Raw genomic sequence first — 11,427 nt, forward strand, 5'->3', positions numbered from 1 at the left:
ATATTACTACTTTTATTTAAAAAAAATTGATAGAAAAATACACGACCCACATAAATACAAATGAAAGAATTTCTACTTGGTTTGTCAGAGTCATAAGGATGTTGAAAAATGACTATGGAACTAACTCGCTTTTCAAATTTGAAGTGACTGTTTGCCCCATTGGCCAAATATACAAGGATTTTATAATAAATATAAATAAAAATAATAAAATAATCTTACAATATAATATGGTTTAGTTTGGTTTCTTCTTCATTGGCTATTGGTTTGTTTTTGGTTCTGGATGCACAGCACATTCTCCATTCTGCATCTGAACACATTCATTCATTGATTTGAATCTAACGTGGAACCAACAAAAACAAACCAAGTAGCTTCCTCCTTCTCTTTCATCATTCGCATACTCAGATCCGCAATCTTATTCGTTTGGATCCAAAATGGCGACCATGACGAGCTTGATCGGTCTTATCAATAAGATCCAGCGGGCCTGCACGGTGCTCGGAGATCACGGCGGCGAGGGCATGTCCCTCTGGGAGGCTCTTCCCTCCGTCGCCGTCGTCGGAGGACAGGTACCTTCATCAACTTCAGCTTCAACTTCTCCTTTTCCGATCTCATCTCATCTTTTCATTCTGTCACTGTTTTGTGGAATATCAGAGTTCAGGGAAATCCTCAGTGTTGGAAAGCGTGGTCGGTAGAGATTTCCTACCTCGCGGATCTGGTATTATTCCTCACTTTCCTCTATCATTACCATTTTGATTTGGAAGATATGAGTATATGTTAACGACGCCATGCTCAACTGTGAAATCTGAAATGCAAATGAATAGATTTAGTGATACTTTTTGTTCATTTTGCATAATCAAAGGTATTGTTACGCGGAGACCGCTGGTGCTGCAACTTCATAAGACAGAGGATGGCCAGGAATACGCCGAGTTTCTTCACTTACCGCGAAAGAGATTCACTGACTTCGGTAACTGAATTTTCTAACTACAGATTTCCCGTTTCTGTTTCAGCTTCACAGTAATAATTTAATTAAATTGGTTAAATTATTTAATGATTTTTAATTATTAACTTTATATGATATTAACTGTATATGAGTTTTTTTCACAATTAATATGTTTACACATTGTTTGGTTTAAATGATTTTGAAAGGAAGGAAAATGAAAGAAAAGAAAATGGATGGAGAAGCCCATTTTTCATTGTTTAGAACAGAAGAAAAAATGGGTGGAAAACCAAAAAATTGGCATGTGGCCTATATAATTTTTTTTCTCTCAATGCTGGGAAGAAAACTGAAGAGAGAAGGCCAAAGAATGTTAATTCCATATTTACCCTTCTAATAATAAAAAGCAAAATTCTTAACTCACTACGTGGAATTAATATATATAAGGATAATAAAGTAATTTTCTCTTTATCCATATTTTCTTCTTATTTTCTTTCCTTCTATTCTCTCTTCGTCCAAACAACATATAAAAAAATTCACTTTTTTTCTCATTTTATTTCCTCTCATTTTTTTTTCATTTATTTTCTTTTCTCTCATTTTCCATTAAACATCCAAACATAGTGTTAAAGAAATTTGCTATTACAGAGAAGGTGGTTAAAAACTTAAAATTATATTACTACTTTTATTTAAAAAAAATTGATAGAAAAATACACGACCCACATAAATACAAATGAAAGAATTTCTACTTGGTTTGTCAGAGTCATAAGGATGTTGAAAAATGACTATGGAACTAACTCGCTTTTCAAATTTGAAGTGACTGTTTGCCCCATTGGCCAAATATACAAGGATTTTATAATAAATATAAATAAAAATAATAAAATAATCTTACAATATAATATGGTTTAGTTTGGTTTCTTCTTCATTGGCTATTGGTTTGTTTTTGGTTCTGGATGCACAGCACATTCTCCATTCTGCATCTGAACACATTCATTCATTGATTTGAATCTAACGTGGAACCAACAAAAACAAACCAAGTAGCTTCCTCCTTCTCTTTCATCATTCGCATACTCAGATCCGCAATCTTATTCGTTTGGATCCAAAATGGCGACCATGACGAGCTTGATCGGTCTTATCAATAAGATCCAGCGGGCCTGCACGGTGCTCGGAGATCACGGCGGCGAGGGCATGTCCCTCTGGGAGGCTCTTCCCTCCGTCGCCGTCGTCGGAGGACAGGTACCTTCATCAACTTCAGCTTCAACTTCTCCTTTTCCGATCTCATCTCATCTTTTCATTCTGTCACTGTTTTGTGGAATATCAGAGTTCAGGGAAATCCTCAGTGTTGGAAAGCGTGGTCGGTAGAGATTTCCTACCTCGCGGATCTGGTATTATTCCTCACTTTCCTCTATCATTACCATTTTGATTTGGAAGATATGAGTATATGTTAACGACGCCATGCTCAACTGTGAAATCTGAAATGCAAATGAATAGATTTAGTGATACTTTTTGTTCATTTTGCATAATCAAAGGTATTGTTACGCGGAGACCGCTGGTGCTGCAACTTCATAAGACAGAGGATGGCCAGGAATACGCCGAGTTTCTTCACTTACCGCGAAAGAGATTCACTGACTTCGGTAACTGAATTTTCTAACTACAGATTTCCCGTTTCTGTTTCAGCTTCACATGCAATGGTCTCTAGCTAACAAAAATCATGTATGCCTGTATAATCTTAAGTTAATTTTTAGTTTAATATTAATAAGCCAAATTCAAGTAGGCTGTATATTGAACTAGGCTTAAATTGAGTTCAATGGAGAATGCATTCCCCGCATGGAAAGCAATAGATTTAAACACTTGTAGCAGAACTTTCGGTGTCAGTCATTTTGGCATCATGGACTATATGTCTTGGGAGCGAAGCTATGTTTGTTGTTGAAATTTGGACTCTTATGGGTCTCCTTTAGCATGTAGAATTATGGTGTTTGTCTGTGTCCATTATTTTTCAGTGTGGTTAACCTGGCGTGACAATGTTGTAACTTCACAACTACTTTAATGTCTTACGTTACTTTATGACCTTGCAGCTGCTGTGAGGAAGGAAATTTCAGATGAAACAGATCGCATAACCGGGAAGACGAAACAAATTTCTAACATTCCAATTCAACTCAGCATTTATTCGCCACATGGTAAGTTGTTTGCTTATCAATTGATGGATGTAATTTTATACAGGCCTTATAATTTGTCAAATTGTTCTGTATGTACCTTTCTTTCTTCCCTTACCATTTCACACCTTGTCATTGAACATTTGATTGTGGGGATGAATGGTGATTTAGGGTTCAAATAATGCAAGGTTATCTTTTCTAGAGTAGCGGAACAGTCCTTTATTCTTTTGCTTCTGCTTTATTTCTTTTAAGTTGCCTGCAAAGCTCATATATCTAGAGTAGTCTCAATACATTATTCGTATGTACCTCTGCTAAATTTCTCGTCAGTTTGTTTCTGTGGTTAACTTTCTGTGGCTTTGCCTGCAGTTGTAAACTTAACCCTTATAGATCTTCCTGGGTTGACAAAGGTTGCAGTAGGTAAACCTCAACATAATTTTAAGTAATCTTATGCAGAGTGCTATTCTGAAAATACACATGAGAATCTCTGATGCATAACATAAGCTTGTCTTCTTTCACAGAGGGACAACCAGACACTATTGTTCAAGATATTGAAAACATGGTCCGTTCGTATGTTGAGAAGGTAAAATTACACTTTTGATTTAAATAAGTATGCAGTAGTCAGATACACTTAAACTAATTATTTTTTCATGATATGAAGAGAATAAAGGGTAAAAAATTAAGCTTTGTCATATTAGGTGGATATGGCTACATATATTGGACCACCATTAAAGTAAAATAAGCATGATGTAAAGAACTTAACTAACTGAAAGGCCATAAAGGAGAAATCCGGTTCCATATAATGTAAACCCATATCAAATAACACACCACTTAATGGTCATCATTCTTTTTATTCGTGCAATATTGTTCCATATAGCTATCTATTCCTTTTCGATTAATAGAGAAAGTGTGGGTTCGCTCTCCACACAAATGTTTTCGTATTTTTTTTATTCATTTTTACAAGTACTCCCGTGTATATATTAATCATCATTACCATTTGTTCATGATCAGCCATAAGTTCACTGTTAAGTGTTGACCTGATCTCCACTTATCTGCATGTTGTCTAGCTTGAACTTTGATGTTAGAATTTAAGAAAAGATGTCTCAAGGTTGAAGAAAATGGACAATGTAACTGAAGGATTAACGCTCACCCAATTTCATAGTTAATGGCAATTGAAAATGATTTTTAGTTCTCATTCTGTTTATCACATTTGAAGCACACTGAACTAGCTTTCTGATAAACTTTCTAATTAAGTTATTTGATTGTATAGCCAAATTGCATTATCTTGGCTATCTCTCCTGCAAATCAAGATATTGCCACTTCAGATGCTATAAAAATTGCTAGAGAAGTTGATCCATCAGGTATGACTGGTTTTTGTTGGAAGGAATTCCAAGGGTAGACTGCATGTCTTCCATTGAATTTTTCATTTCTTTTTCTGCTGTATATCAATATGCCACCGATTTAGAAAAAATAAAATAAAATACTTTATTTTATATTTTTTTGTTTCAGGTGAACGGACATTTGGAGTGGTTACCAAACTTGATCTTATGGATAAAGGAACTAATGCCGTTGATGTATGATTTCTCTAACAACCTCATGGCTATCTTCAGTTTATTACCGAGTGCATAATTTCAAAACAATGGGTTTTCTTTATGTGTATCTTGAAGGTCCTTGAGGGAAGGCAATACAGACTGCAGCATCCATGGGTTGGAATTGTGAACCGTTCACAAGCGGATATTAATAGAAATGTTGACATGATTGCTGCTCGTAGGAAGGAGCGTGAGTATTTTGAGACAAGTCCTGAATATGGACATTTGGCACATAAAATGGGCTCAGAGTATCTAGCTAAGCTTCTATCTCAGGTATGCTCTTCAGTAATTTGTAATTTATTCATGCTTTTTATTTAACATTCTGATTGTGATAAATTCATCCTATGATTAGTAATTTTCTTTTCTTTCTCTTCACTGGCTTTTATGGCTTAGCATTTGGAGCAAGTTATCAGACAGAAGATCCCCAGTATCATTGCCTTAATAAATAAGACGATAGACGAGCTTAATGCAGAGTTGGATCGTATAGGCAGACCCATTGCTGTGGACTCAGGGGTCAGAACTTGGTTCTATGCTGAAATCAGTTTTATTAGATTTGAAACTTGAAATTACTTGGTTCTGCTTGTACTAAGCTGTTTTCTCATTTTTGCAGGCCCAACTATACACTATTTTAGAGATGTGTCGTGCGTTTGACAAAGTATTTAAGGAACACCTGGACGGAGGGTACGTGACTAATTGCCATTCTTAGATTATAGCCTCAGCTTGTAGAACACCACTTTTTCTTTCCTCACCAAAGAATTTGATGCATCTATTTTTCTTTTTCTTTATACGTACAGTTAATTTTTTTTTTGGAGGAATTAATTTTATGTAGTAAACAAAATACTATTTCAGACGTCCTGGTGGAGACCGGATATATGGAGTTTTTGATAATCAATTACCAGCTGCTTTAAAAAAACTTCCATTCGATCGTCATCTCGCCTTGAAAAATGTCCAGAGAGTTGTCACTGAAGCTGATGGGTATCAGCCCCATCTGATTGCCCCAGAGCAGGGTTATAGAAGACTCATTGAAGGGTCTATTGGCTATTTCAAAGGCCCAGCTGAAGCCTCTGTGGATGCCGTAATCTTCTTGTCCTTATTATTATATTATTCAATAGTAGTTTGTTTGTTTTGGTTCTGGTTTGGCTACCGTGAATGGTTTCTGTTTGTTGATCTGTATTACTGATGGAGTTATCAGTTATTGATATGAACTGCTAAACGGAATCACTAGATCTTGATATGAAATACTTTCACTCTTTAGATGCCTTTCACTTAAAACATATCACTTTTTTTCCCCCTAAAGAATGCCTTATCTCCTTGTAACCATTGCATCTCTATGCTGTAAATGTTCTGCTGCCAATTTTTTTTCCTTTCTTTTTTTAATTATGATCGTAGATAATTTTCCAGGCTGTATCTCCATTGCCTTTTTATTTGAAAACCATAACTTTGAAAGCAGCTTTCATCTACCTATTTTTAGTAGAGCTCAATATATCAAATATCAACCTTAACCTGTGTTTTTTATTCTCTTTTTACATGTTACTCCACAAGCAATGGTTTTCCATATCTAGTTTTTTGTAACAAACATTTGTTCTTGCTGTCTTTTTTGGAACAAATTGCTTAGTATTATTATGTTCTTTTCATCAGAAGTTATACACTTTTATTCTGCTATCTCAGGTACACTTCGTTTTGAAGGAACTTGTACGGAAGTCAATTTCTGAAACTGAGGTACGACATCTTTTAAGTAGATATACTCGGACAATTCATGTTTCCAAATATTCACGTGCAAGCTGGACCAGCTTTTATAATTTAGAAAATTAGTGGATGTTCAAGTGCTTGTAATGCATGTAATTTCTGTAGGTGCTGTTCCAGATCTGTGAACAGTACCCCAAACGTCACTAGGGATTTGGTGGGAATTAAGGCTTATTCTTTTGTGGCAGACACGAAAGAAGAGAACTTAGATTAACTACTTCATATCATGCAGGAATTAAAAAGATTTCCGACACTTGCAAATGATATAGCAACTGCTGCAAACGAAGCTTTGGAAAGATTTCGCGAAGAAAGCAGGAAGACAGTTATACGATTGGTTGATATGGAGTCTAGCTATCTAACAGTAGAATTTTTCAGGAAGATTCATCTAGAAGGAGAAAGGGGTCCAAATGCGCCAAATTCAAATCGTAATGATAAGAATGATCGGAGTGAACGTAATGCTCCCAATCCCGCAATGGACAATCCTGACTATCACCTCCGGAAGATTGGTACCTAAGTTTCCACAAGTCTTCATACTAATAATTGATGGATATCAGTTTTATGTTTGGGATCACTTTTGGATAGATATACAGTTTTAATATTGTCTTGACTTCTGCTCCAACGTTCTACTGGTCTTAATATCAAATGCTTCTTGTTTCAGGATCAAATGTTAATGCCTATATCAACATGGTTTGCGATTCACTTAAGAATTCTATACCAAAGGCCGTGGTATATTGTCAAGTTAGAGAGGCCAAGAGATCATTGCTTAACTACTTTTATGTTCAAGTTGGGAAGAAGGAGGTATGATTTTTATGTTTGATTAAAGTTTTGCCACCTTACGCGGAATTTCTACCTTTTTCTAAAAAAATAAATTTTTTTTTGTTTAACTACTTTTATGTTCAAGTTGGGAAGAAGGAGGTATGATTTTTATGTTTGATTAAAGTTTTGCCACCTTACGCGGAATTTCTACCTTTTTCTAAAAAAAAAAAATTTTTTGTTTCATGGTATGGACAACGATGAGTTGCAATTTGCTGGTCTTGGATGAGTTAACTTATTCAATGCGTTATATCTAACTATAATGTTGGTACTCGGATTAAGTCTTACGTTACTAAAGACAAGGACGGGTAATTACATCAATGATATGGCTGCGTCGGTGTGTAGTTGTCCTAAATCCTAATAAACCAAGTGTCTTCGTAGTGGCCCCCTGTTAACTACTAGGAATTTCATTCGATAGTTAGCTTAGAACTGATGAAAGCGTTATACGGATGAGATTTTATAACAATGTGTGCGCGCTATTTTTACAGAAAGAGAAATTGGGCGCCATGTTGGATGAAGATCCAGCTCTGATGGAAAAGAGAAATCAACTTGCTAAAAGGCTTGAATTGTACAAGCAAGCTAGGGATGACATTGATTCCGTGGCCTGGAAATCATGAAGATCTTAATTTTTTATTTGTATTGTGTGATGTTACAAGACCAACGATTTAATTAACTTAGCTTTTCTAGTTTTCTTGGCCATTCTGATTTTTACTCCCTCCATGCTCCTGTTCAGTGTTCATAATGTCACTTGAAAAACGAGTATTTTTTTTTTTATTTAATATATCTTTCATTTTGGACATTTCATGTAATATTTAGCAAACATTTTTTTATTTTTTTCTTCTACACAAATAATAAAACATTTAAAGTATAAATCAATTATTAAATATGAATATTTTAGTAAATACTTTTATAATAAACTTTTATGTTAAATTCCTTTATAAATCTATAAATAACATAAATAACAGATACCGTGAGCCATCGCCCATCGGAACATCATTGTGTTTATTCATTTCCTTTGCTTCTCTCTTGCTTGGTTCGCTAATATAGATTACACAAGCATTAATAAAACAAAAGAATTACTTATATGAAAACTATTTGTTAAAGGGGGAGAACCATCAACTCTTTTGATGTACAAAGGTTCCCAAGTGTCATCGACACTATAGGAGCTGGAGTGGATCATATATTATATATATAATTCAAAAACAGTATTAATACTAATAGACATTCCATACAACATTCATAAAATAGTTTGTAAACAAAACCAAGCTGCTGCTAGAGGCAGAAAGGAAACCCAACAAAACCCTTTCAGTGACCTAAATGTTGTCTTGGGATAATTTGGTCCAGGCATTCAGTTAGGCAACTCATCACAGGTCAGAATCCTGTCGACTTGCCAAGCATAATTCATGCAACTCGTTCAGTATCCACTCCTCTCCAGTATGTCCGCCCAGCACCAAAACCCTTGTTCCTCCGACCACACAAGTGCTATGACCCCAAGCAAATTTAGGTGGTTGCCCAGGAACATTGAGGATCCTATATGAAGGCTTCTCCTCAGCCGGATCCAACAGAAAGAGTTGAGACGGTGAGTGAAGACCTGCAATGGAACCTCCAAAAACAATTATTCTTCCGCAAGGCATGCTGACAGCAACATGATCTAGCCGAGGAGGAGGAACCACAGCACTTTGACTAGCTACTCCAGTGAAGGCACTGTATTCTAGTTGTCTCCAGTGTGGTTGTTCATCTTCTAGATCAATGGTGTAAGCCTCCCCTGATCTTAAGCGCAAGTGTCCACTCTTGGCAAGTCCACCAAACATAAGAATCTTTGTCCTCCCATAGACTGACAGTGAGTGCCCCAAACGAGGAGGTGGCGCCCATGATGTTGGAATCTCTCTCCATGTTGGATTACCGGTTGTAAGGTCCAATAGATACGTGTCACTAAGAAGAACCCCAGCGTCTGTGCACCCACCAGAGACAACCAATTTTGACCCTTCGATTGTGCAAGAACTGTGCCAAGATCTTGGAAGTGGTGGGGTTCCACCGCAGACCTCCCTCCATGTTGGCTGTTGAGCATCCAAATCAAGGACAAACACATCATTGAGCAATCCTTGCCTACCACATCCACCAAAAACCACCAACCAAGAACCATTTAAGCAAGAGAGTGTGTGGCCCCATCTTCCTGGTGGGGATGATTTCACGCTAACCCTGCGCCACTCTGGATTTTTAGCATCAAGATTTAGCACAAAAGTGTCATCCATAGGTTGCATATCTACTCCTTCACCTCCAAACAGTACAAGACGATTCCCTGCGGCGCAAGCGCTGAAATTGCAGCGTGAAGGTTCCACTGCTCCTCCAACTGTCAGTTTTCTCCAACAAACTGCCTCAAGAGTAGTAAGTTCCCGTGTTAGACGACCCCATCCTAACTTCTTGGTCATCAATTCCAAGGTACCAGTGACTTCTTTTCCCCACACATTTTGACACACCATCTTCCTGACATGCTCATTCTTTGTCAGTTGGCGGATCCTCCTGCATACAGACCCGATGGATGCGACGTCCCTTGGTGTCAAACGTGACAAAATGTTGTGAGCTAAGACTTCATCAGAAAGCTGAAGAATGCCACACAGCTCTTGGTGCTGACTGTACAATGTTTGTCCACTCTTAGGAGGGAATTTACCAGTCTTATCGAAATCTTGATTGCATGTCTTTTTGAAGACGGGGTATGAGACGCGGTTCAGATCTATATTTGCTTCAGAAAATAGTTGGATACCTATTACGTGTGTCACAGTTCCATCATCATCATGAATTGGTGCAAGTCTGAGTCTATTCACCAAAGGAGTACCATCCTTTCGGAAATTCAGAAGTTCACCTTGGAACTCAATACCTTCCTCAAGGCATCTTCTAATCTCAGACACAACAACAGGATCCACCAATGGGTGCCGCCTCTGAGCTCGAGGATCTCTGAACTGCAAGAACCGACTGAAACAAAACAAATTCCAGAGTTAGTATAGGGACAATATTCTTGAAGTGACACAAATCAGTTTAATTTGAAGCCATATCTGTTAACTAAGGTAATGAGGTTGGAAATGGACAAAGTATGTAAAAGAAAACCAAATATACAACCCAGAGCTCAAACTCTCCTGTCAGGAAACAAAGCTGAACAGGATCGAGTGAATCGAACATGAACTCTGGCATGCTAGCTTCCTTAGCATTGATACAATGAAGAAGTCACATCTTTAATCCATCTCCTCCTCCACTACAATTCCTTTTCACAGGCGGATGACTCACAAGCACAAACAGTTGAGATCATAAATTGTAAGTCCAAAGATATCTTGTTCTGTCAAACAAAAGGTATAATCATGCATACTAACCAAGTAATTATGAATAATAAATTTCTCTCCACATTTGATAGAAATTTCTACTCATCTCCATAGTACAAGTTTTCAAAGATTTCAGCAAAAAGGTTTCACGTTTTCCACAACTTGAACAGTTATAAACTTCAGTTCTGAATGTTTCAGGCTAACAAACAACCACTGAATTTCATAGAAAAATTTAACCGGAAACGTTAAGAAAACTAGTCAGATCACAGCTATTGAGTAACAAAAGAAGATGTATTTGTCAATAAGAACCTGAGAAGGATGCTAGGGGAATCAAAAGAAGGAATTCATTGAGAATGTAGTTTGAAAGCATCTAAATTTAGCATAGATCTGGAATCATTTCATCACCAATTATAAAAATTTAATCGTGCAGAGTTGCTAACTTCACAAATCAAGGAAACCCAACATTTTCTCATCTATTAATTTCCCCAGAAGAACGTATAAAAAGAAAAGGGAAATAAAAAGAATAAAAAATATCTCACCAGTTTCGACCGAGAGCCTCATCAGCACGATAGCCGGTGAAGATTTCAAAGACCTTGTTGACATAGATGATGGGGAAATCAGGTTCAAGCGCATCACAAACAACAAAGGAGGTTGGTGTTGCTGGGTAGAAGAAGATCCCTGGCTTCAAAGGAAGCTCACTCTCGTCTTCTCCAATTGCAACAACTGCATCATCCTCCTTCCCTTCGTTCCTCGTGCATTTCAGCCTCTTCCCACCGTTGTGGTTGTGCTCTTCATCCTCCTCTTTCTCTTTCGCCATCGCCATCTTTCTCTCTTGTGCAAACTCCCACAGTTTCTTTCTCTTCAGCTCTGTTCTCTGACAATAATAACAATAA

General features: G+C 37.1%; 2 protein-coding genes across 3 annotated transcripts; one reads left to right on the plus strand and one right to left on the minus strand.

Moving 5' to 3' along the window:
* Positions 218–7,864, plus strand: LOC107631801 (dynamin-related protein 1C). 2 transcript variants are annotated; one of them, XM_016335355.2, is made up of 16 exons: positions 218–563; positions 649–712; positions 857–961; positions 3,004–3,105; positions 3,448–3,498; positions 3,600–3,661; positions 4,349–4,439; positions 4,588–4,652; positions 4,746–4,940; positions 5,061–5,180; positions 5,278–5,348; positions 5,517–5,742; positions 6,336–6,386; positions 6,643–6,916; positions 7,069–7,208; positions 7,712–7,864. In XM_016335355.2, the coding sequence occupies exons 1-16, from the start codon at positions 432–434 to the stop codon at positions 7,838–7,840; spliced, it is 1,878 nt and encodes a 625-aa protein (XP_016190841.1). In that variant the 5' UTR covers positions 218–431; the 3' UTR covers positions 7,841–7,864. The 2 variants fall into 2 exon arrangements, with proteins under 2 accessions (XP_016190841.1, XP_016190840.1); XM_016335354.2 differs by lacking the exons at positions 218–563; positions 649–712; positions 857–961 and adding exons at positions 1,819–2,164; positions 2,250–2,313; positions 2,458–2,562.
* On the minus strand, positions 8,346–11,427 carry LOC107631799 (adagio protein 3). The gene is made up of 2 exons (XM_016335353.2): positions 11,074–11,427; positions 8,346–10,193 (listed from the first exon to the last, which is right to left on the minus strand). The coding sequence occupies exons 1-2, from the start codon at positions 11,355–11,357 to the stop codon at positions 8,588–8,590; spliced, it is 1,890 nt and encodes a 629-aa protein (XP_016190839.1). The 5' UTR covers positions 11,358–11,427; the 3' UTR covers positions 8,346–8,587.

This window comes from Arachis ipaensis, chromosome B03, assembly GCF_000816755.2.
Source record: "Arachis ipaensis cultivar K30076 chromosome B03, Araip1.1, whole genome shotgun sequence".
In the NCBI taxonomy this organism is placed as follows: Eukaryota; Viridiplantae; Streptophyta; class Magnoliopsida; order Fabales; family Fabaceae; genus Arachis; species Arachis ipaensis.

Bases quoted from the DNA above. Each gene is read 5' to 3' on its own strand.
- LOC107631801 (XM_016335355.2), top strand. From the start codon at position 432: ATGGCGACCATGACGAGCTTGATCGGTCTTATCAATAAGATCCAGCGG. The intron at 3,662-4,348 runs GTAAAATTACAC...TTGATTGTATAG, and splicing joins TCCGTTCGTATGTTGAGAAG to CCAAATTGCATTATCTTGGC. The intron at 4,653-4,745 runs GTATGATTTCTC...TGTATCTTGAAG, and splicing joins AAGGAACTAATGCCGTTGAT to GTCCTTGAGGGAAGGCAATA.
- LOC107631799 (XM_016335353.2), bottom strand. From the start codon at position 11,357: ATGGCGATGGCGAAAGAGAAAGAGGAGGATGAAGAGCACAACCACAAC. The intron at 10,194-11,073 runs GTGAGATATTTT...GTTTTGTTTCAG, and splicing joins GAGGCTCTCGGTCGAAACTG to TCGGTTCTTGCAGTTCAGAG.